At 38.4% G+C, this 23199-nt stretch overlaps 1 protein-coding gene across 1 annotated transcript in view; it reads right to left on the bottom strand.

The window, feature by feature from the left end:
• RALYL (RALY RNA binding protein like) overlaps positions 1-23199 on the bottom strand; it is an 820318-nt gene that overhangs the window by 455389 nt on the left and 341730 nt on the right. The window contains exon 2 of the mRNA XM_040261147.1: positions 2180-2458. Coding sequence (XP_040117081.1) covers positions 2180-2435 — 256 coding nt within the window. The 5' untranslated portion in view covers positions 2436-2458. The remainder of the gene's footprint in view (positions 1-2179; positions 2459-23199) is intronic.

The raw sequence follows: 23199 nt of genomic DNA on the forward strand, positions 1-23199 counted from the left end.
ATGGTTATTACTCTGATACTTGGCTTAGATGTGGCCCTGAAGTAGAGATTTCAATTTAGAAGGTAAGGCATAATTGGTCCAAAAATTTTCATATCAAGGTAAAGGAGTAGAATGGTGACACTGAAAACCAAGGACAAATATAAAAACTTACCACTAGATTTTGGAAGGCTTTATTTTTCTTTAAAATACAGAAAAGTTAATTGGAGAAAAATAAATAAAACTATATTCCTATATGGTAATAGTATTCCGTGGCTTTATTGCAAGCACTTACATAAAACTTCTTTTATTCCCTCAAAGCTGTTACATCAGACTTCTCACTGTATTGAATTCCACACCTTCTCCCCAATTTTTGATAATTACATTATATAACTTTAATGCAACATTCTTTACACTCAGCTTGATTTGTTTATGCATTTTTATCTTGTTTCTTTTATATGCACCTTCATCTTTACATCTGTGGACATGCTAGAAGTAACATCATAAATTAAAATATGTAATTGCAGGGAGCTCCCTGGTGGCCTAGTGGTTAGGATTCTGAGCTTTCACTTCTTAGCCTGTTTGCAGTCCCAGGCAGGAGTATTGAGATCATGCAAGCCTCACGGCATGGACACAAAATACTTTAAAAATATACTTCCAGATACATGGGGGCTATGAAAAAAAATAAAAAAGTATAATAATCCAATAGACAATGCAGGTAAGAGGGCAGAAGACTATTTTGTTTTAGATAAGCTGGTCAGAAAACCCTTTCAGAGAAAGTAGAATTTGAGACTGGCATACAATAAAGCAGGGAAAAAATAATTAGCAAAGACCTGTCTTCTGGGCAGAGGGAATAGCGAATGCAAAGCCTCTGAGGTAGGAACAGTCTTCGAATGTCTGCGGCATTTATATCGAGACAGCCAGTGACACTGAAGTGGTACAAGAAGGCAGAGAGAAGGAGCTGAAGAGGTGGGAGCATCATGGCTGTGGCATAGAATATAAACTTTATTCTGGGAGCAATGGAAATGTTTTAGAGATGTAAGAGAAAAGTCATGGCATAATCTCATTTATGTTTTCAAAGGGATATTCTGGCAGGAGTGGAACGAGACAGACCACTTAAGGGGTTATTTCAGGAGTCTCCCTGAGATAATGGTGGCCTGTATAAGACGGCTATTGGTATAGATTTAAAAGTGGATTGGGTTTGGGATATACTAATGGTGAGAAACATGATGATCATATTAGAGTGTGAGGGGAAGAGAAGAACCAAGGTGGACACTCAGGATTTTATTTAAAAACTGGATAAATGAAGGTCCCACTTATTACATGGAGAAGTGTGAGGGTGGAGGAAGTTGTGATGTGGAAAACCAGGAGTACTGCTCTGTGCTCTAGGCATATGAAGCCGACACGCCTGTTGGATATCCAAAAGAAGACAACGTATAATCAGTTTAATGTAAGAATCTGAACGTGACAAGAGATACAAATTAGAGAATCGCGGAGGTATTAATTCTACTTTTTCCTTAAGTAGAAAAAAGATTGTCTAATTTTTTATTTTTATCTGCATACTTACTACAAAGTATTTTCTCCTAAGAATTTCCTTTTTACTTTAAACTGTATGCTCCTTTCTTTGAAAAAAGAGTTATATTATTTTCTGGATATGAGACATAAATCTGATTACTGCACATGAGTGAAAAGGCATGATGGACAAGAGAAGAGAGGGTAGTTTACACTCCTTTTCCAGTTCTCAAGATTTACTTCTTTTTGTTATTTTCTATCCCTTCCCCTCCCAAAATAAAAACAATAAGTGAGGGAAATACATTAGCCTCTCAGAATAAGTACTATAAGTTTAAAAAGTAATTATTATGATTCTTTTGCTTCATATAGTATTTCCTGGAAGATAAGACATTAATCAAGTCAAATAAAGTTAAATGCGATGCTTATCTTTCATTTGCCTCTTAAGACTGGTGGTGGTACTAAGTACTACAAATCAGCCTTGATCTCAAGCTTATAACTTGTAAAGAAAATGAGACACTTATAATTAGTGTAATACGAGAACAAGAAAACAATATCAGTTAGAAATGTAAGGGCACTCTGACTGGTTAGGAAATAAATGCCATGGTGGCGCTGGCTTTTAAACAGCACCGTTACGCCCAGGTGCGCTTGGAGAGTAGAACTCTAATGTGCCGCCGCAGGCAGCAGGACTCACCCAGCGGCTGGCCCGCGATGACCCTGGCGTTTTCTCCAGCCACCGCCGCTCTTGCGTGGCGCTCACTCATGTACTGCACAAACGCATAGCCTTTGTGAACGGAGCAGCCCACTATTTTCCCGTACTTTGAGAAGATCGCTTCAATGTCGACCTTCTTGACGATGGCCGTGTTCAGGTTGCCAATGAAGACACGCGAGTTGATGGACTTGGGGTCATTCTTATTGGTGACGTTGCTGGTCTGCGTTTTGCCGGTCATGGTTGGCTCAGCTTGTTCCAATCCTTAAACAAAAGAAAGATCAAAAGGAAAATAATTAGATTGAATGGATACCCCTGGCTTTTAGCAATTTTTCAGTAGTTTCAGTAGTTACCAGGTAACCTCAAATTCCCAAGTACTATTAATTTTAATGAGAAGAAAATTTGGTAACATTAAAGATGAATATTGCATTGCAAAATGAAATAGAAAAATAATTATAATTATTTAGCATACAGTTACAAATACATTCCTGATTATCTAAAATTCAGGCCTACACAGCAATTAAACATCTTGTAGTGGTTTTTATTTCTACATCTATAAGTATTTCAGAAGCAAGTTTGAGGAACAAGCCACATTCTCTATTACTGAAAAAGAAAATCCAATATGACTATGGTCCGATGATGGAATATAGTACTGTAATTTTTTGTTGAAAGCTTGCATTTTTATTTCTACATTTTCTATAATAGGTAGACATATTGGCTGTTTCATTACCAAAATCCTTCTATCGGAAACTAGCAATTCATTTTAATAAATACTGTAGAAGAAAAAAAAGGTATTAAAATTAAAAATATATATAATTAGAAAATTTAACATAAAAACATAATTTTGAAAGTAGATTATTTAACCAAATTAGTTCTGTATGTTCTCTTTAGCAGAACCAACATCAAAAGTCATTTAAAAAGAAACAGCGTGTACAGTTAGTTTTCATCAACGATCAACAAATAGTAGAGACTGGGTATCTGTGCGGAAACATCCATTCTCAACCTCATTTTTAATTCATTTAACTGTCAGCTCATACATTGCCTAAGGACTGCTAGTATTTCTAAAAACTGCTTTCTGAGGTTGGCAGAGTGTTTAATGGTGCTTAATTAAACTTAATGAAACTTTTATTTCCAAGTACTCCAGCACTTACAATTTATTTTTTAAGCTTTTAAAAATTCATCCAACAATATTTATTAAGCATGATATATTTTTTTGGACATATCTCATCTTCTGAAGTGCCAAACAATTTAAAGGAACTACTATGGTGAAAATAAAATTTCAGCAAGGATATAATCTCTAATGTTGATGATCATTGTTGAATACTAGTTAACTGATAAATTTTATCAGTAACATTATATTTCTGTACAAAAAATCTCTTTTAAAATCTTACAGCTATCAAATAATAAGTGTATTTTATTTTTAAAAATAATTTAAAATGGCATTTCTAAATTGAGCACTAAAGATGTGGAAATTTTAAAGGCATGTAAACTGGATATACTTGAAAATTTACTCACTACCTGTTTAAACTAGCTAATTCTAAAATCAGGAGCAACTGTGTATCATGAAATGTTTCAAATTAGGTTATTAATTATGAATTCTTAGTTTACTGAAATTTCACTAAATATTGGGCACATTATATATACCTGCTTATAATGAAGGTTGACTTCATAAACAGTAATTCACATAAAAAATAAAAGTATGGCATCAGTGAAAACAGGGACTATATTGTTGCCTTATTTTATCTTAGCTACATTTAAGAGCTTCCTTTAAGAATTATTCAAGGTTAGGGCTGAAGGAAAGGAAATCTAATAGTTTTTTTGTTTTTTTCCTTAGTTTTGCTATTGGAGGTATTGCACGAGTGAGTGAGTGTGTGTGCCTGCTCAGTCATGTCCGACTCTTTTGTGACTCCGTGGACTTTAGCCCGCCAGGCTGCTCTGTCCATGGAATTTTCCAGATAAGAATATTGGAGTGGGTTGCCACTTCCTTCTCCATGGGATCTATCCAGATCAGGCATTGAACCGGGGTCTCTTGTGTCTCCTGCATCGGCAGGCGGGTTCTTCAACCAAATGAACCACCAGGGAAGCCCATGCCTCAAGCTAATGCTCCGAGAATCAGTCCAAACAAAAAATAATTAAGGTGCACACATGCATTTTAAACATTTAGCTTCTTCATATAATTTAGTAGATTTTAAACACACTGAGGAGAAAAAATAAACTAAATATCCAGTTTGTGGCTCCAGAACGTATTAAGGATTATTTTTCTTACAACTCTAAATCAACATCAGTAATGCAACACATAGAAGTAATGTTATTACTTTTTGCTCTTATATGATGCATATTTTTAGAAATTACTTTTAAGAATTAATGATTCTTATTTCTTATAGCCGATGTTTTCTTTCTTGGGCAGGAATAAATTGGTCAAAATTCAAACACAAGAATTGTTAAATTAAGTTGTAAACATGGCTTACAGATCCCAGTGGTCTGTCTTTGACAGTAAGCCTGGGTCGAATTTAAAATGGGGGCACAGTTGCACTCTGAATTTTCACTGTGTCAACATGCTTTCTCTGAGACCATGCTTATACTTTATGCAGATGACTCTCATAACTGTAAATCCAAGCTGCCAATTGTATAATTCCATTTAATGATTTTTGATCACCTTAAATCTGTATGTATTTAATCTCTCACAAGAAGACTGACTTGCCAGTTTCTATCAGGTTTTAACAGCAGATTTTTGTCATTGTGTTGTACATTATCAACATTCTCTGCAAAATTAAATTTTAACATGATGTAATATTTAGCTTGCAATTTTTTGTTACATGAATCTTCACCAGTTGAAGAAAGACTTCCACTTTCAACCATGATGGAATAACAAGGGTTAAAGTAACTCTCTGACTCAAACAATTGAAAAATAAGGCTAATGTACATGAAACAAATTTTTTTTTCTGACATAAAGCCACAGGCAGTGTCAAACTATGGTATCTGGGCAAAACAAACAGAAAATAAAGGAAGTTCTAGGATAGCCTTTCCACAGTTTATTGTGATCCACATAGTCAAAGGCTTTGGCATAGTCAATAAAGCAGAAATAGATGTTTTTCTGGAACTCTCTTGCTTTTTCCATGATCCAACGGATGTTGGCAATTTGATCTCTGGTTCCTCTGTGTGTGGATCACAATAAACTGTGGAAAATTCTGAAAGAGATGGGAATACCAGACCACCTCACCTGCCTCTTGAGAAATCTGTATGCAGGCCAGGAAGCAACAGTTAGAACTGGACATGGAACAACAGACTGGTTCCAAATAGGAAAAGGAGGACGTCAAGGCTGTATATTGTCACCCTGCTTATTTAACTTATATGCAAGGAGTATGTCAAGGCTGTATATTGTCACCCTGCTTATTTAACTTATATGCAGAGTACATCATGAGAAATGTTGGACTGGAAGAAACACAAGCTGGAATCAAGATTTTTGGGAGAAATATCAATAACCTCAGATATGCAGATGACACCACCCTTATGGCAGAAAGCGAAGAGGAACTAAAAAGCCTCTTGATGAAAGTAAAAAAAGGAGAGTGAAAAAGTTGACTTAAAGCTCAACATTCAGAAAACGAAGATCACGGCATCAGGTCCCATCATTTCATGGGAAATAGATGGGGAAACAGTGGAAACAGTGTCAGACTTTATTTTGGGGGGCTCCAAAATCACTGCAGATGGTGACTGCAGCCATGAAATTAAAAGACGCTTACTCTTTGGAAGAAAAGTTATGACCAACCTAGATAGTATATTCAAAAGCAGAGACATTACTTTGCTAATGAAAGTCCATCTAGTCAAGGCTATGGTTTTTCCTGTGGTCATGTATGGATGTGAGAGTTGGACTGTGAAGAAGGCTGAGCACTGAAGAATTGGTGCTTTTGAATTGTGGTGTCGGAAAAGACTCTTGAGAGTCCCTTGGACTGCAAGGAGATCCAACCAGTCCATTCTGAAGGAGATCAGTCCTGGGATTTCTTTGGAAGGAAACTGAAGCTCCAGTACTTTGGCCACCTCATGCGAAGAGTTGACTCATTGGAAAAGACTATGATGCTGGGAGGGATTAGGGGCAGGAGGAGAAGGGGACGACAGAGGATGAGATGGCTGGATGGCATCACTGACTCGATGGACGTGAGTCTGAGTGAACTCCGGGAGATGGTGATGGACAGGGAGGCCTGGTGTGCTGTGATTCATGGGGTGGCAGAGTTGGACACGACTGAGCAACTGAACTGAACTGAAGATAGCCTTAGATTTTTGTCTGGAAAGTATATTTCATGTCATAAAGTTGGTCTGTGTGTGTGTGTGTGTGAGTGTGCATCTGTGAGTGTGAGTCTGTGTGTGTACACTTGCATGTGTGTGAGTGGAAGTGTGTGTGCGTGTGTGTGTGTGAGTGTGCATGTGTACATGTGGGTATGTGCATATGTGCACGTGTGTGCGTGTGAGTGTGTGTGTGTTTGTGTGTGAGCGTGTGTGCATGTGTGTGTGTGCGAGTGTGTTTGTGGGTGAGTGTGTGCGGGCGAGTGTGTGTGTGCGAGTGCATGTGTGAGTGTGTGTGTGCGTGTGTGTGCACGTGTGCACGTGTGTGTGTGCGCGTGTGTACGTGTGTGTGTGCACGTGTGTGAGCGCATGTGAGGGTGTGCATGTATATCACTAAAAGCGACAGCAGCCTTACTGAATTTAGGTGATAGATCAGGGTTTAAGGCAGGAAACTGTGATGCAGCTTTCTGGAGAGCAGAGAGCTGCACGGAGAAGCCATCGCGCTCACTGTCTACAGACCCTGGACTCTATGCTGAGTCCAGGCATGCATGCAGTGGGTGAATGTCTACGAGGCGGGTACACAGCTCTTGGAAAGCTGTGAGCTGAACACCTCCCGGAGCCACAAAGGCCGTGAAGCATTCAGCTCCTACCAGAGGCAGTGGAAAGTCCACACGGGCATCGTGAGGCATTAAACGTAGGCATCCGAAGGGGCAGGACTTAGTAATGGGGGTAAACAATTCTCGCACCCCAACACGATTTTAAAACAGCTCTCAGATGATCAAGCTAAACCAAAAGCAACTAACTGTTTATGAGAGCAAAGCATAATATTCCTTTTTGAAAACTAGAACCCAGACACTAAGGAGTAAAACACACAATCTTTAGAATCTAATTAAAACCTCCTAGATATCCAAAGATCAGAAAACATGACCGATAATCAGGAAAGAAGTTAAAGATATAAAAATAATCAAGTGGAACATCTAAAGACAAAACCTATAATATCCAAAATCAAAAATTATACTTGATAGATATTATACCTTGAAAGACTCTAGAACAGATTTGGGAATTTGAAGTTGTAGAAAAAGTGAGTATCCAAAATGTATCAAAGAGATTAAATATTGGGACTTCCCTGGTGGCTCAGTGGTAAAGAATCCTCCTGCCAACGCAGGAGACACGGGTTTGATCCCTGGTCGGGGAAGATCCCACATGCCATGGAGCAGCTGAGTCTGTGTGCCACCACTAATGAGTCTGTTTCGTAGAGCCTGGGGGCCATAACTACCGGGGCCACGTGCTGCAACTACAGCGTCTGCCCGCTCCAGAGCCCGCTCTCTGAAAACGAGAGACCCCTGCAGTGAGAAACCCAGGCACCGCACCTAGAGAGGAGCCCCTGATCACAGCAACCAGAGGAGGCCTGTGCGGCAGCAAAGGCCCAGCAGAGCCAAAAATAAACAAATAAGTAAATATTTTTTTGAAAAGAGATTAAACACCAGAAAATAAATAGAGACTCAATGAATCTTACAATAGTATCAATTATTTAACAGACATATATCTGGAGTCCTGGAGAAACAGAAATATTAAAATATTGGCCACAAACCTACAAGATTTGATAAAATTACATGATCCCATAGATCCCAGAATTTCACTGAATCCTAAGCAGGATAAACAGAAACAAAACCACACCCAGACACATCATACTCAAGCTACAGAAAACCAGTGATAAAGAGGAAAACCAAGGAGTTCTCAGGAACTGAGAAAATGCCTACATTCTAAAGGGAAAAAAAAAAAATAATAAAGGACAACAGTTAAAGCAATGTTATAACTTCAAAAAAATTGATAAGGTAAAAATGAACCAAATGTATTTAGTTGGAAATACAAATAAACCCCAAATTTGTCTCTTTATTTTTAAGTTGAAGTTTGAATGGAGTTAGTGTTCAGTGTCTATGAAAACCATCAGTGCCTCACAGAACTTTCTGTAGTGATGGAAGAATTCCACATCTGCACTATTCAAAACAGTAGTCAGTATCCCCAGGTGACTTTCCAGGACTTAAAATGTTGCTTCTGAGATTAAGGTACTGAGATTTTAATTTTACTCAAATAAAATTAAAGTACAATTTTAATGGTTTTCTCTACCCAAAAGGCTAACAAATCTCTGGTCTTTTAAAAACATAAGGTGAATATAAATAAGAAAAAAATTAGCTATTTGTGTATTTTGTGATATGACATTGGTGCCAGAAACTTATGAAAAGTTATGGTTTTAGAAATATTTTAGAAGAAAAACAAAAAGTCAAATAGCTGCCACATGAGGACTAATTTAAGAGTCGGATTTTCATTCTGGAAATATCAGACTGTGTTGGTGACTGTTGTAAAATCTTAAAGAATATGTTTAGAAAAAGATGTCTATTTGTATTTGAAAGAGATTTCTACTCTCTAATCTAAAATATATATATTAATTATGAATTAAAGGCAATGTTAAAATGTACCTAAGAGAAAATATTTTTGGAACAGGCAAAATTAACAGGTCAGTAAACTATGCCCTTCTTTCCATTTTATGGTCCTGAATTTACAATCTAAATTTTAGATTCATTCAGACACTCTTTGAGAAATACCCAGGTATTCAAAAAAGTCAGCCAACAATGTTAACACACACTGTATTCAAGAACCTGAGAAGAGATTAAAGGGATCCAAAAATGAATTTATAAAACCAAATCATCCCATAAAAGTCATCATCTGTTGAAATTTAAAGCTAGTACTCAAAAAAAAAAAATCATAAAAAAATAAGGTAAAACCTGGCAAATGCTGCAAGAAATAAAACTAAAGTTGTGATATCTGAAAAAAAAAAGAGAGCATATGAAGAGCAAAGATAACTTCTTGAAGCAAATGATATATGAATTAACCATTAAATGATATTAAGAATTCACTGGGCATCTATTTAACTTCTCAGTATTCAAAGAAAGATGTTTTTCACATACTTTAAGTCATATACACATTCTTGATTTTTTCATAAAAAGCATTCCTATAAATTACTTGATTTATAATTAGAAAAAGAAAAATAACTGAAATGTATGTATTCTAATGTATACATTCTAACTAATGTATTTAAGTATCTCTTCATGGACAAAATAAACCAAAAGAAAGTCAGAATTTATTATTCAGAAAACCATCCCCAATTCAGAAAAATATAACTTATATCCATCAGCACAGTGACAATTCTTCAACAGATCTTAAGCATCATAAACATCATTTTGTGAAAATAGGACAATCACCAAGTGTATTTGGTGATACCTTTACCATTCTTAAAGACAAATATCATGATTACAATTAAGATTCAATTCTTAAACCTCAAACTGCTCTCTACTTTGAAATAAATCAGAGCAACTTTTCAAAAGTAAAGATTTTTAGGGGATATGTGCAATGTAGGAAAAAAATGTAACTCTAACCTGAAAAGATACTTATTGTTAAAACTTTGATGTATTTTTCATTTCATTCTACCCTTTAATAAAAATTGTAAATTACAAAACAAAGTCATCATAATTTACTTGCAATAATTTACATCCAAGTGCCATTACTTATACTGCAATACCCATTTTATTATGTTATTAAATAACCTTACTGGGTTTAACAAATAGTTGCATGGTAATAAAGTTATAGCATAATACTGTTCATTCTCTTAATGAATATTAAGCTTGTTTCCAATTTTTTAGATCACAAAAAAATCTCAGATGGACACTTTGGCAAATCCTGGGTAAAAAAATGATAGAAAAAGATGTGTTTTAAGTTGTTTAATTATCAAGGTTCAGCCGTTCTCCAGAAATACTTCACAGCGCTCCTCTCTCTCCCAGCAGTGGCTATTTTAGGACACTCAAAGCAGTTTTGTTAGCGCCAAGTTCTTTGTCCCCTGTGGTCGCTCAGGCACAACTCTCTGATTGGCTGATGGTGAGGACACAGATGGGGTCACAGGGAATAACATTATCAGTCCTTCGGCTCCAGGAGGCCTGAGGCTAGATGCTCCAGGTCAGCAAGTAGTAAACGTTTTCCATCTGGTGAGGGGTTTTCATATCTGTTTTCCTATCATATCTGTGTTTTCATATCACAAGCCCTTCCCTGGTGGCTCAGATGGTAAAGAATCTGCCTACAGTGTGGGAGACTGAGGTTCAATTCCTGGGTCAGGAAGATCCCCTGGAGAAGGGAAAGGCTACGCACTCCAGTATTCTTGCCTGGAAAATTCCACGGGCTGTAGTCCATGGGGTCACAAAGAGTCGGACACAACTGAGCGACCTTCACACTTGCATATCTGTAAAGATAACTCAGTAATGTGCCTCAAACAGTTCTCTAGGCACTGCAGAGAGGAACCAGAGCAGAGGATTTGGGAAGGCCTGTCCTGGAGAGGCCCACGGGGTCCTGCTCTGTGACAGTTTGATGCCTGCTAGCTCCTCCCCATGTATTCGAGTCTGACTCTGCAGGTTGCAGAGGAGGAGTGGGCAGACCATGAGCTAAGTGAGAGAGGGATAATCTGATCTCTGCAATGAAGGAAAGGAAGTTTGTCTAAGAGCTTAGCTAGACAGGCTAATAATAGAAGCAGCAAAATTCTCCTGGTCTTGGGGAACATGAATTAATATTTGGAGCTTACCAGGCACATCATCAAAGTCCTCAGTATTAAAAAATGTAATAAAATTTATTCTGATTTCATTTGTTAAATGCACACTTTATTAAATCCACATATTGTATTTTAAAATATTGGTGAAATAGCATGCGTTCAATGTTTATTAAAAATTTAATTGTTAATATAGAAATTAAAAATGCATATTAAAATATTTGATAAGACAGAGAGCCCTTCTATCTTGCAATTGGATTGCAACAGCTATGAAAGACATTCAGAAAAAACCAAAATTTTCTACTCATACAGATCTTGAAAGCATATTGCTTATATTCACAGCAAATTATTTTTTATAACTTTTTTAAACTATGCTCCTCAGAAATCAAGTGTAATATTGTGGCATTAGCACCATATAAGAAACTAGAAATCCAGTTTTCATTTCCTTTTATAACTACTAATCTGTATGTAAAAATATTTAAAAATGTAAAATAGCTTTCTTTTAGTAAGGACTCACTAATAATAAAGATGATATGATAAATTTCATAAAAATGGATTAATATGAGATACTATTGAAAGAAAAGTGTTTTAAAATGACAATATGATATAGGGAGGTTTAAAAATGAGACAACTAATTCAATAGCTTGAGGCAGAATATAAATATTTAATAAAATTGTATAAGAAACTGAAAAATTACTATACATAAATAAGAATGGCATTAATTTTGTAAATCGGTATTAGCTAATATAGCTTCATAGCAATGAGTATATTTGATTAGATTCATTAACTACTAAGAAATAAACATTTTTCATCTTAGAGTTCAAGTAGTTGACTTGAGAGCAAAAATAAATGTATAATTATAACTAAGGTAACAATTATAAAGAGTTAATGATTTTTATTGATTATTGTGACTATAAAATTAGAAAGCAATGAATATTGGTAAGACAACATTTCAAACTTAGTTAAGAATTTGGAATATTAATCAGTTTTGTGTTATGCACACACGTGTGCTAAGCCCCTTAGGCGTGTCTGACTCTTTTGCGACGCCATGGCCTGTAGCCCGCCAGGCTCCTCTGTCTATCGGCTTCTTTAGGTAACATTACTGGAGTGGGTTGCCATGCCTTCCTCCAGGGGATCCTCCCAACCCGGGGGTTGAGCCCGCATCTGTTATGTGTCCTGCACTGGCAGGAATGTTTGGTAAATTTGGTCAACAGAGGCATGAGAAGTGTTAAACCATCTACTGGGAAACGTTTAATGAGTTGTTGCATATCCAATCATTACTGAGCAGAGGGTCACATCTCTAAGAGACTGACCATCACCTAGGTTTGTGTCGGGTCAGAGAGAACCATGTGGAAATCCTGACCAATCCAACAGAACGCTGGCTGGGCAGGGCCCAGCATTAAACATGAAGTAGGAGACAAACGGGGGCTCCCCTGATACTCAGCTGGCAAAGAATCTGCCTGCAGTGCAGGAGGCCCTGGTTCGATTCCTGGGTCGGAAAGATCCCCTAGAGAAGGGATAGGCTACCCACTCCAGTACACTTGTGCTTCCCTTGTGGCTCAGCTGGTAAAGAATCTGCCTGCAACACGGGAGACCTAGGTTTGATCCCTGGGTCGGAAAGATCCCCTGGAGAAGGGATAGGCTCCCCACTCCAGTACACTTGCGCTTCCCTTGTGGCTCAGCTGGTAAAGAATCTGCCTGCAACACGGGAGACCTGGGTTTGATCCCTGGGTTGGAAAGATCCCCTAGAGAAGGGATAGGCTCCCCACTCCAGTACACTTGCGCTTCCCTTGTGGCTCAGCTGGTAAAGAATCTGCCTGCAATGTGGGAGACCTGGGTTCGATCCCTGGGTTGGGAAGATCCCCTGGAGAAGGGAAAGGCTGCCCACTCCAGAATTCCAGCTTGGAGAATTCCGGGGACTATATAGTCCATAGGGTCAAAAAGAGTAGGACACGACTGAGTGACTTTTACTTTCAGGAAACAGGTAATAAGTGTAACTTTTTTTGCTCACACATTAGTCATCCTGGAGTGCTATTAATAGAGCAGATTACCACAGGCTGGGTGGCTGAAACAGCACACATTTGTTTCTCTTGGTTCTGAAGCCCGAAGTCCAAGATCAAGGTGCCAACCCATTCATTTCCTGGCAATCTCTCTCTTCCTGGCTTTCAGATGCCACCTTCTCCCGTCCTCACATGGTGGAGAGAGCACTCTGGCCTCTCTTCCTCTTTTTATAAGGCGCTGATCCCACCGTGGGACCCCTATTTCATGACCTCATCTAAACCTCATTACTTGCCAAAGGCTCTTCCTCCCAACAACATCACGCTGGAGGGGAAGACTTCAGTGCATGAGTTTCTGAAGGGATATGGTTTAGTTCTTACATGCTCACATCACCCAGGGTTAAGAACCTATTTGTGTTTGGAACTTTCTGGAATTCCAGCAAACTTCCTCTGAATCACTAGAGATGTTGTGATTGACGTTGTGCCTATTCTATCAGGGATCATATAAACATTATTTATCTCATCACTATATTCAATGCAAAATATTCCAGAGAAGTGTATATAAATAAGAAAAACTAGCTATCAACTTTAAATTAAAATCAAAAGATTCAAAGAGATAAAAGTTATATGGTATTTGAGTTACTGTATAAATAAAAAATATGCACTTAATACACTTATGAGTCCTTAGATACACTTATATCCTGCAGAATATGAACAAACTGATATAATTCTAGGAGAAAGTGAAAGTCACTCAGTTATGTCCAACTCCTTTTGACCCCATGGACTAGTCCCTGGAATTCTCCAGGCCAGCATACTGGAGTGGGTAGTCCTTCCCTTCTCCAGGGGATCTTCCCAACCGAGGGATCGAGCCCCTGTCTCCCTCATTGCAGGTGGATTCTTTATCAGCTGAGCCTTTACTACAAATGATAGTCTATTCTGCAAAATAGAGCCTTTAGTCATGCAAATTGTCTAGGATAATGACTGTAATTGTGCTTCCAGGATAACTTTCCACTGGTAGACATGACCTAGGCAGAAGATTGTTTTGAGTTATGCATGGAAGTCAAATCAACAATAATTAGATGCTTTCTACTTGACTGGTGGGAATGGTTCAATCAGGTTTGGTACCCACTTGAGACATAAGGGTTTTGCAAACGGAAATGATTAAGAAACAAGCTTCCTCTGAACTACCGAAGATGCTGAAATTGGTGCTCCATCTGTATTATCAGGGATCACGAGCCCAGGACAGACAGTCTCAGGGCACTCACTGCTGTTTGAACCCTTATCCGTCAGAGCACCATGGACCACGAGACCCAGTACCTCAGTCTGTGACTAGTTAACCACACCCATGTAGAAACCAAGAGCTATTTGAAAAGATCGCTTAGCGGACTGGTGCCATGCAGTCAGAATAAGACGCAGAACAAGCTTTCAGGACCACCGCATTACTTGTCACACACTTCCGTTTTTAAAAATGTCTATTAATGAGCATTGCTAAAGGGGCTCCATTTAGAAAATTCTGAATTGGAAAATCCAGAATGGCCTATACATTATCAAAGCTGTCTCAAAAGCAGTTTTACAACAATACTGTATATTTAACAAGCATTTCCCTGGTAGCTCAGACTGTAAAGAATCTGCCTGCAATGCTGGAAACCTGGGTTCGATCCCTGGGTTGGGAAGATCCCCTGGAGAAGGGAACAGGTACTCACTCCAGTATTCTGGCCTGGAGAAGCCCATGGACAGAGGCGCCTGGCGGGCTGTAGTCCATGGGGTCGCAAGGAGTTAGACAGGACTCAGAGACTTTCACTAACAAACACAGGGCACTTATTATATACCTGCTCTTGGTTTAAGTGCTTACAAAATATTCAGTCACATACAGTAGTAAGGAGACGGTGCTACCCTTTACCCTCATTTTCTCTGAGTTCTTGAGTATTTCCAGAGGAGAGTTCCAAGTTACTTAAGGAAGACACTGAACACTATAGTGGCCAAGGGTTCTTTACCGAGAAGCCTCTTCACCACCAAAACTACTCACTATATGCAGAAGCAGGAATAACCACAAACTGCTAAGACTTCATCTGTGATTTATATTAAACATTGTATTAAGAATGACAGGTAATACATACTTTAAGAATGCCAGAATTATTTTGATATTTTTTTCTCAGAATATATAAGACCCAGCTATTTACCAGCTCCAACTTTGTATGTGCCTTCTATGAGTCCATGGGTCACAAAGAGATGGATACGACTGGGCAACTAAACAACGACGTGAGTCACACAGGGAGGCCTCGTGGCTCAGATGGTAAAGAGTCTGCTTGCAACGCAGGAGACCTGGGCTCTGTCCTTGGGTGGGGAAGACACCCTGGAGGAGGAAGCGGCAACCCCCTCCAGCGAGTCACAGAGGAGTACATGGTATGGCATAGTTGAGTTAATCAAGTTCAACAGGAAAATATGGCAATTCAAAGGAAAATCATCGTGCCCTACATCTGCATGATGCCAGATATGAAGCCAGCAATGGAGAAATACTAAGAGGATTATTCTTGTGTATTCACTGAAATAGAATTCTGCTCTACCCCTATGTGCCTCCACTGAATAAAACATCCTTTTTTCCATTTAAGACTCTCACGTCAGTTAAAGCTAAATTGCAGGAGGTAAACATTGTCATGCCCAAAGGAGAAGTTCACTCAACTCCTACTTAACAGGTCCATTCCGCTCTTGTCTTCTTTGTTCAGACTGTCAATCATGACTGTTCCCGCAAGAGTTAGATTCAGACCACTGAGTGATTTCAGGCAGGCTACCAGACTGCCCGCAGAGATGAACAATTTTCAGTCATTATTGATGTGGCTTTGGAAGACTGGCCCTAGAGTAAAAGGTCTTAAATCCCACAACCGATCCCCTAAAATTTCTGTACTCTCTTAAAATATGAATAAAATGCCCTACTATAAGTGCAATGGTGAATTTCCCTCCACAAACTTCAATGTTTCGGGGTTGTATCAAGTAGAAATAAAAATGATATAGTGAAAATGCCTACTATATGTCTAGATCAGATAAAATTGTTGTTTACAAGTTCCTTAAAATCAACAGCTATGAAGGCAGATGCAGTGTTATTCATGATAGCATCTCACAAGCTATATATCACAGAAAAAAAAAAAAAAAACAAATTGGTTCCAGAACATTCTTTCTCTTTGGTGGAATAAATCCCAGCCCTGTAGATATAATTTTCTATCATGACAAACAAGACGTCACAATTCTCTCCTCTCTTTAGCTATGTAATGCAGAATCTCCACAAAACATTAGCAAATCCATGGGATGTAGAAATCAAAAATTACGGTTGCTCTTTTTGGGATGAAATATATAAAGTTATTATTAATGATCACACATTCATAAGCTTAGTAAAATTTAACATTTGTTAAGATTTTACTTCAGAAAGAATTGTTAAGGGGAGGATAGACTCTAGGTAAGATAACTATGCCACTTAAGTGTCCTAAGTCACTTGTATTCCCCATATATAATAAGGAAGTACAAACGTGACTCCATATGAGACCTGTTTTTTTTTTTTTTACTTCAACCACTATATTATATTGCTTTTGCTACAAGTTAATCACTAAAAGCTGGCTTAAAACTCAACATTCAGAAAACTAAGATCATGGCATCTGTTCCCATCACTTCATGGCAAATAGATGAGGAAACAGTGGAAATAGTGACAAACTGTTTTTCGGGCACCATAATAACCACAGATGGTGACTGCAGCCATGAAATTAAAAGACACTTGCTCCTTGGAAGGAAAGTTATGATCAACCTAGATAGCATATTGAAAAGCAGAGACATTACTTTACCAACAAGGGTCGTCTAGTCAAGGCTATGGTTTTTCCAGTGGTCATGTATGGATGTGAGAGTTAGACTGTGAAGAAGGCTGAGTGCTGAAGAATTGATGCTTTTGAACTGTGGTGTTGGAGAAGACTCTTGAGAGTCCCTTGGACTGCAAGGAGATCCAACCAGTCCATCCTAAAGAAAATCAGTCCTGAATATTCATTGGAAGGACTGATGCTAAAGCTGAAACTCCAGTACTTTGGCCACCTGATGCAGGGAACTGACTCATTGAAAAAGACCCTGATGCTAGGAAAGACTGAAGGCAGGAGAAGGGGACGACAGCAGATGAGATGGTTGGGTGGCATCACTGACTGTATGGACGTGAGTTTGAGCAAGCTCTGGGAGTTGGTGATGGACAGGGAGGCCTGGCGTGCTGCAGTCCATGGGGTCGCAGTTGGACAGTGACTGAACTGAATCACTAAATGGATGTTATCTGTAATTTAAAGTATACATATTGGCTCATCTCTGGGAACCTCGCCTCCTACTCCTGAACTGTATGCTAACATCCTTGCTTTCAGCTCACAAGAAATATTCTGACCAGACCTGTGTATGCATGGTTGCCAGAAAGAAGAAATTAACACATCCAAAACCAAGAACTTGCAACAACTAACGCCTTTATTATTTTATTGCCTCACTTCCTCCTTTTTTCTATAAAAGAAACTAGCATCCAGCCCTGGGCAAGATGTTTTTTTAGGACATTGGTCTACCATCTTCTCCCCCTGCTGGCTTTCTGAATTAGGTCCCCACTACTTCCCCAGCAGCTTCTCTTTATTTACAACTCACACTTGAGGAGTGAACCTTTTAAAGAATGCTGTTACTAGATTTATACAAATAAAGCTTCCAGTCTTAACTCTGCTTCCTTGTGGATGAGTAACTTGGAGCAGTTATTTAACCTCCAGTGCTCATTTCCTATCCGAAATTTAGAAATAACAATACCAACTACTGATACGACTCTTAGGAGACTTAAGCGTAGTAAAAGACTAAATGCAACATTTGCTACATAGGAATTGATTAAAAGATGTTAGCTGAGTTATTATCCTTAATATACAGATAGGTTAGAAATTCATGCCCTGGACTATTTTTTTTTTTTTCAGTGAATATAGTATTTATCCATTTTCAGGTACATAGAGTAGAGTCAAGGATAATTTATACCTCCCCATTGAATGCTTCCAGATTATCAGGCAATGTTCTGGTAATCTGATAACTTCTCTGAGGCTGGATTTGAACTCTGATTTCTAATGCTTTACACCAAGTGTTTCCCAAAGTGCTTTTGTAGGGCACTCTAGAGAGATGACACAGCTTCAGATAACATTGCATCTGAGATCATTGTAATATTAAAGTCGCATATTGTTCTCAAAAGGTTGTCTTGTGAATCAACATACTGGAGATGTTTTCATGAATAAATGCCACACCACAGCCTTGGTAGATATTTATCATGTATTCTTGAGCAGTTGTGATTGGACAGGTATCTTGCCTTTGTTATTACGACCTAGCCTTTAAATATCTCTGGCATATACATAAGGACCTGGTGCTATAGAAGTTCTGGTATTTTGGTCTGTACATACCCTTTCAGAAATGACTTTCATGTTTTATGTATCTTCTCCTTGAGTCCTTGATTTTGCAAGCAAAGTCTGCAGAAGCCTGCAGAGGAACCACAATGACTACGCAGATCCAATTTTCATCCGAAGTGTCATTTCATGTACTTAAGTAATAGCGATGGTCAGGGCTCTTTTTGAACATATATATATTGGAAATTTCTCCTACAAATCTGAGATGCTGTATGAAAGTGAAAGTGTTAGTTGCTTAGTCATCTCCAACTCTTTGCTAGCCTATGGACTGTAGCCTGCCAGGCTCCTCTGTCCATGGGATTTTCCAGGCAAGAATACTGGAGTGGTTTGCCATTTCCTTCTCCATGGGATCTTCCCAACTCAGGGATCAAACCCATATCTTTTATGTCTCCTGAATTGGCATGTGGATTCTTTACCACTAGCCCCACCTGGGAAGCCCATACTATATATTCTACACACACACACACACACACACACACACACACACATATACACAGAATTTTCAACTGAAAATTTATTCCATATATAAATGTCCTACACATACAAAGAGTGATTACTGTCTTTTTTGGCATTAGCAAAGCATCTAAATCAAATAGAAGAACCTAGATAAATTAAATACATATGTAAACTAGATTGAAATACACAATATGGCAGGGATTATTATACTTTTGAGAGAAAAAGCACAATTCTGAGAATCAGAGATATGTAAGAAATGGTTTAGATCATTATTGTTAGTGATATGTTTTTAAACATCTTCACAATTTTTGTGAACAGTGTTGAAAGGAATATGTACTCAGTCTGGATTAAGGGACATGCAATTCTATATTTGAAATGGATCTCATTATTTTAAATGGTGTGTAAACACATTCCTCTCTATGAAAACACTTTTAACATCCACAATACACAATAGATTCAAACAGGAAAGAAGCTCTATTAAAAAAAATTGGCTGGGGACTGGTTCCCTCCATTGTATAAAGAAAAAGCATGCATTTTACTAAAGTATATTTAGAAGTAATAGCTATCGCTATGTAGCTATTGTTTAGATGATAACTGTAGTTTATTCAGTAAAATAAAATTGAATGTCACTTAGGGTCATAAACACAAGCAGTAAGGTCCACAACTTCGCAAAGAATTGTATAGAAAAACATAGATATTGTAATACATGAGTAGATTTTATAGGCTTGAGAATCCGGAAGCCAGAATGACTTTAAGAGTGCTGATACATTCTTACCTATTGCATATTCATTGGGTGTCGTAGGGTTATCTGATTATCTCTGACTTCTATGACACACTTTACATGTAACAGCCACTTCCAGAGGACCATCTGCTAGAATTCTAGGGGCTCTCCAGAGGACACCCTCATCTATAATAATGCAAACATAATCAAAACCGTGTGTATTTTCTGGGGTAGCCCACCTCTGAGGACTGCAATCCACACACAGCACGAAGGCTGCTTAAAATTTGGATAAAGGCTCATAATACCTATTCTTAGAGTCAGAAAAGTGATCTCCAATGTTAACCTTTAAAAACACTAGGAGATTGATCAAAAGCAAAGAGTCAGAAGATCTTACCCCATTATGAGTGCTTATGTCAGTGCTTATGACATGGCAATGATAGTAAAGGGTGCTGTTCTTTTTAGGTGCAGTACTGGATTTCCTTATTTGTAAAGCTGCAGTTAAGGCGGGAGATATAGATGGCTGTGACACAATGGTGACTCTGATCTTCAAAGAAGGAGTTTATGTTAGACGTGTGAATGTGTGTTCCATGTCACTTAAGGCATGTCCGACTCTGTGCAACCCTACGGACTGTAGCCTGCCAGGCTCCTCTGTCCATGGAATTCTCTAGGCAAGAATACTGGAGTGGGTTGCCACACCTTCCTCCAGGCGATCTTTCTGACCCAGGGATCGAACCCACATCTCATATGTCTCCTGCATTGGCAGCTGGGTCCTTTACCACTAGTACCATCTGGGAAGCCCAATATGCTTCCATCAATATTAGTTTTCTTCCATAATTTACATTTGATGAAACAATTAATTTATATCTATTATGTGATTATCAATAAGAAAGTTAATTTAATATATGCATCATTAAAAAAAAAAACTATTGAAAACCTTGTCTAAACGTAACAAGATATTACATTTCCTGATTTCAAACCTCAGAGAAGGATGTTCAAGAAACTGTTCAAGATCGTGAGTTTGTGCATGGTGGAGCACAGACCTCAGTGAGTCACTAGTTACATCCCCCATAGACATTTACCACTTGTTAATCACTCTTCTGGCTGTAAGTCTCTTCACTAATAAGGCATTGATATAAGGACTGAATGTCAGTGCAAAATGAATCCTTATTACGTTCAGTCATTATGCACATTTTAAACACTTAAAAAAGTAACACTTCAACAATATTAGCGCTAACATATGTTTTGCTGTGTACATGTAGACAGTATACAGAGAAGGAGCACCATCGAAGTTGGATGTGTGGGTCATAAGTAATGACCTCTAAGCAGAGAAATGAGACAAACCAACAAAAAACTAAGACACAGGAGAAAAGCTTTTTGGTGACTGAAAATTAAGAAGGGAGAGAAAAAAAAAAGAGCAACCAAGGGGGTGAAAAACCAAACAGAACCAAATGAACATCAAGGTTTTAGCTAGATTTCATCCTGTCGGTCTCTGTTGAGTTACCGTTTGGTGGGCCCAACCTGTGTCAGAGACGGTTCCAGGCAGTCAGTAAACTCCGAAGTTGAACAAGCATAGCAAGCAAGCAGTACTGCTCCCATTTCACTGATCAACCAAGTGAGGCACACGAAGGCGACCTTGTCTGAAGTGACACAACTACAAAAGCAGTGTGGGCCTCACTGCGGTCCCTTATGGATCTTGCCTCCTTCAGCAGCACAGCTCACCGCGAACACGTCAGTGCTGGGGGACTGAGAAGGAGGCAGAGCAGCTGAAATGCACGCAACCCCTTCTTACCCTGAGAAGACCCGTCCCTTCGGTTTGGAGTACCAGCATGTGTGTGCACGCTCAGTTGCTCAGTTGTGCAGGTCTCTGTGAGCCCATGAACTGCAGCCAGGCTCCTCTGTCCCTGGGATCTTCCAGGCAAGAATACTGGAGTGGGTAGTCATTTCCTAATCCAGGGGATTTGCCCAGCCCAGGAATCAATCTTTACTATTGTCCCACCTGGGAAGGTATGGCATCAACACTAGTGACCTGTATACCAAACGGTGTGTCCATCCATGCATAGAACCCCCTACCTCTTTAAACTGTGGCATAAAATACATTGTTTTTAGAAATTTCTCTTTCTCCAAATAAATGCCTATTGCAACGTAATATATATGTGTAATCAACATGCTGTGTATGTTTTTTTTAATTCTAAAAAATTTTGGCAAACAAATGTGTACTCAGAAAAACGATTTTTTGTTCTAAAATTTTTGGCAAGCAAATGTGTAAGCAGAAGAATATTTTTGGAATCCAAAATTTATTTATCAACCAGAATCACATTCATGTCCATCTAAGATGTTTGTGGATATTTATCCCTCATAACTGATTCTAAGATTTTATAAAGCATGTCTTACTTCAGTTCAGTCGCTCAGTCGTGTCCCGCTCTTTGTGACCCCATGAACTGCACCATGCCAGGCCTCCCTGCCCATCACCAACCCCTGGAGTTTACCCAAACTCATATCCATTGAGTCAGTGATAACATCTAACCATCTCATCCCCTTATCCTCCTGCCTTCAATCTTCCCCAACATCAGGGTCCTTTCAAATGCATTTGTATAATGCATCATCAACCTGGTACAAAAGAAGTAACAGTAGCTTAAGAAACATAATCTAAAGCAAATGCATAACTTCTTTGCATTTTTGGTTTCCTCTGAGTAAAAAGGCTCATATTTTTTACTAGCTAAAACTCAAAACTCAATCACAAAAACTTTGAAAAATCCAGTTTAAAAATCTTACAGATAATTTGTGCAGTACTTGGCATATTGTACTAATTAATAAATGTTAATGATCAGCATATGTGTCACAGTACAGCGCCCTTCAATTTTTTATTTAAACAAAACAAAATGCTTAATTATTAATATCTCATTGATTCTTAAACTTCGTGAAATATATGGGACTTGTAACTCTGGTGCTGCTACATGGAAGCCAACTAAGGTTCAAATATCCAGTGATATTGATCATATAGCTACAGAGTTGAGTACTAGGGGCCAGTTAAACACCTAACTGAGCATTTATGTTATACAACACTCTTTCTGTTGTGATGCATTTTAGTATAAACCACTGGACTAAGTCATTCATTGTAACTTCAGTGGAGGTCTCAAGCACTTGCAGAACTGTTTACCTTGTTCACAAATTTGAGGATCTTGCTTTCTTCTCAAGGTGTGCACACCTGAACATCACATTGTATGAGAATTCCATTCTGATGGATAATAGGTTTTACAAGTAATGTTTCTGAAGTTCTATAAGATCTTTTCTATGGGTCTAACATACCTTCCTTTAATTTTTTTTCTCTGAATCATTTCACTTTACAATGATAGAGACAAAAGCACGTGGACTCTAACGCATCGTGTTAGTAAGCGTTTATTCAAATTCTTTGATAAAGAGTCTTGGAAATACCAGACATCAATGTACTGTCGGGTATCAACTATGAAATATGTCCTTAATTTCCCTGCTTTAAAAAGGATTAGCTTTGTTTCCAAGGCCTTCCAGAGGAAAACCCT

Source organism: Oryx dammah, unplaced genomic scaffold, assembly GCF_014754425.2.
Source record: "Oryx dammah isolate SB20612 unplaced genomic scaffold, SCBI_Odam_1.1 HiC_scaffold_19, whole genome shotgun sequence".
Classification (NCBI taxonomy): Eukaryota; Metazoa; Chordata; class Mammalia; order Artiodactyla; family Bovidae; genus Oryx; species Oryx dammah.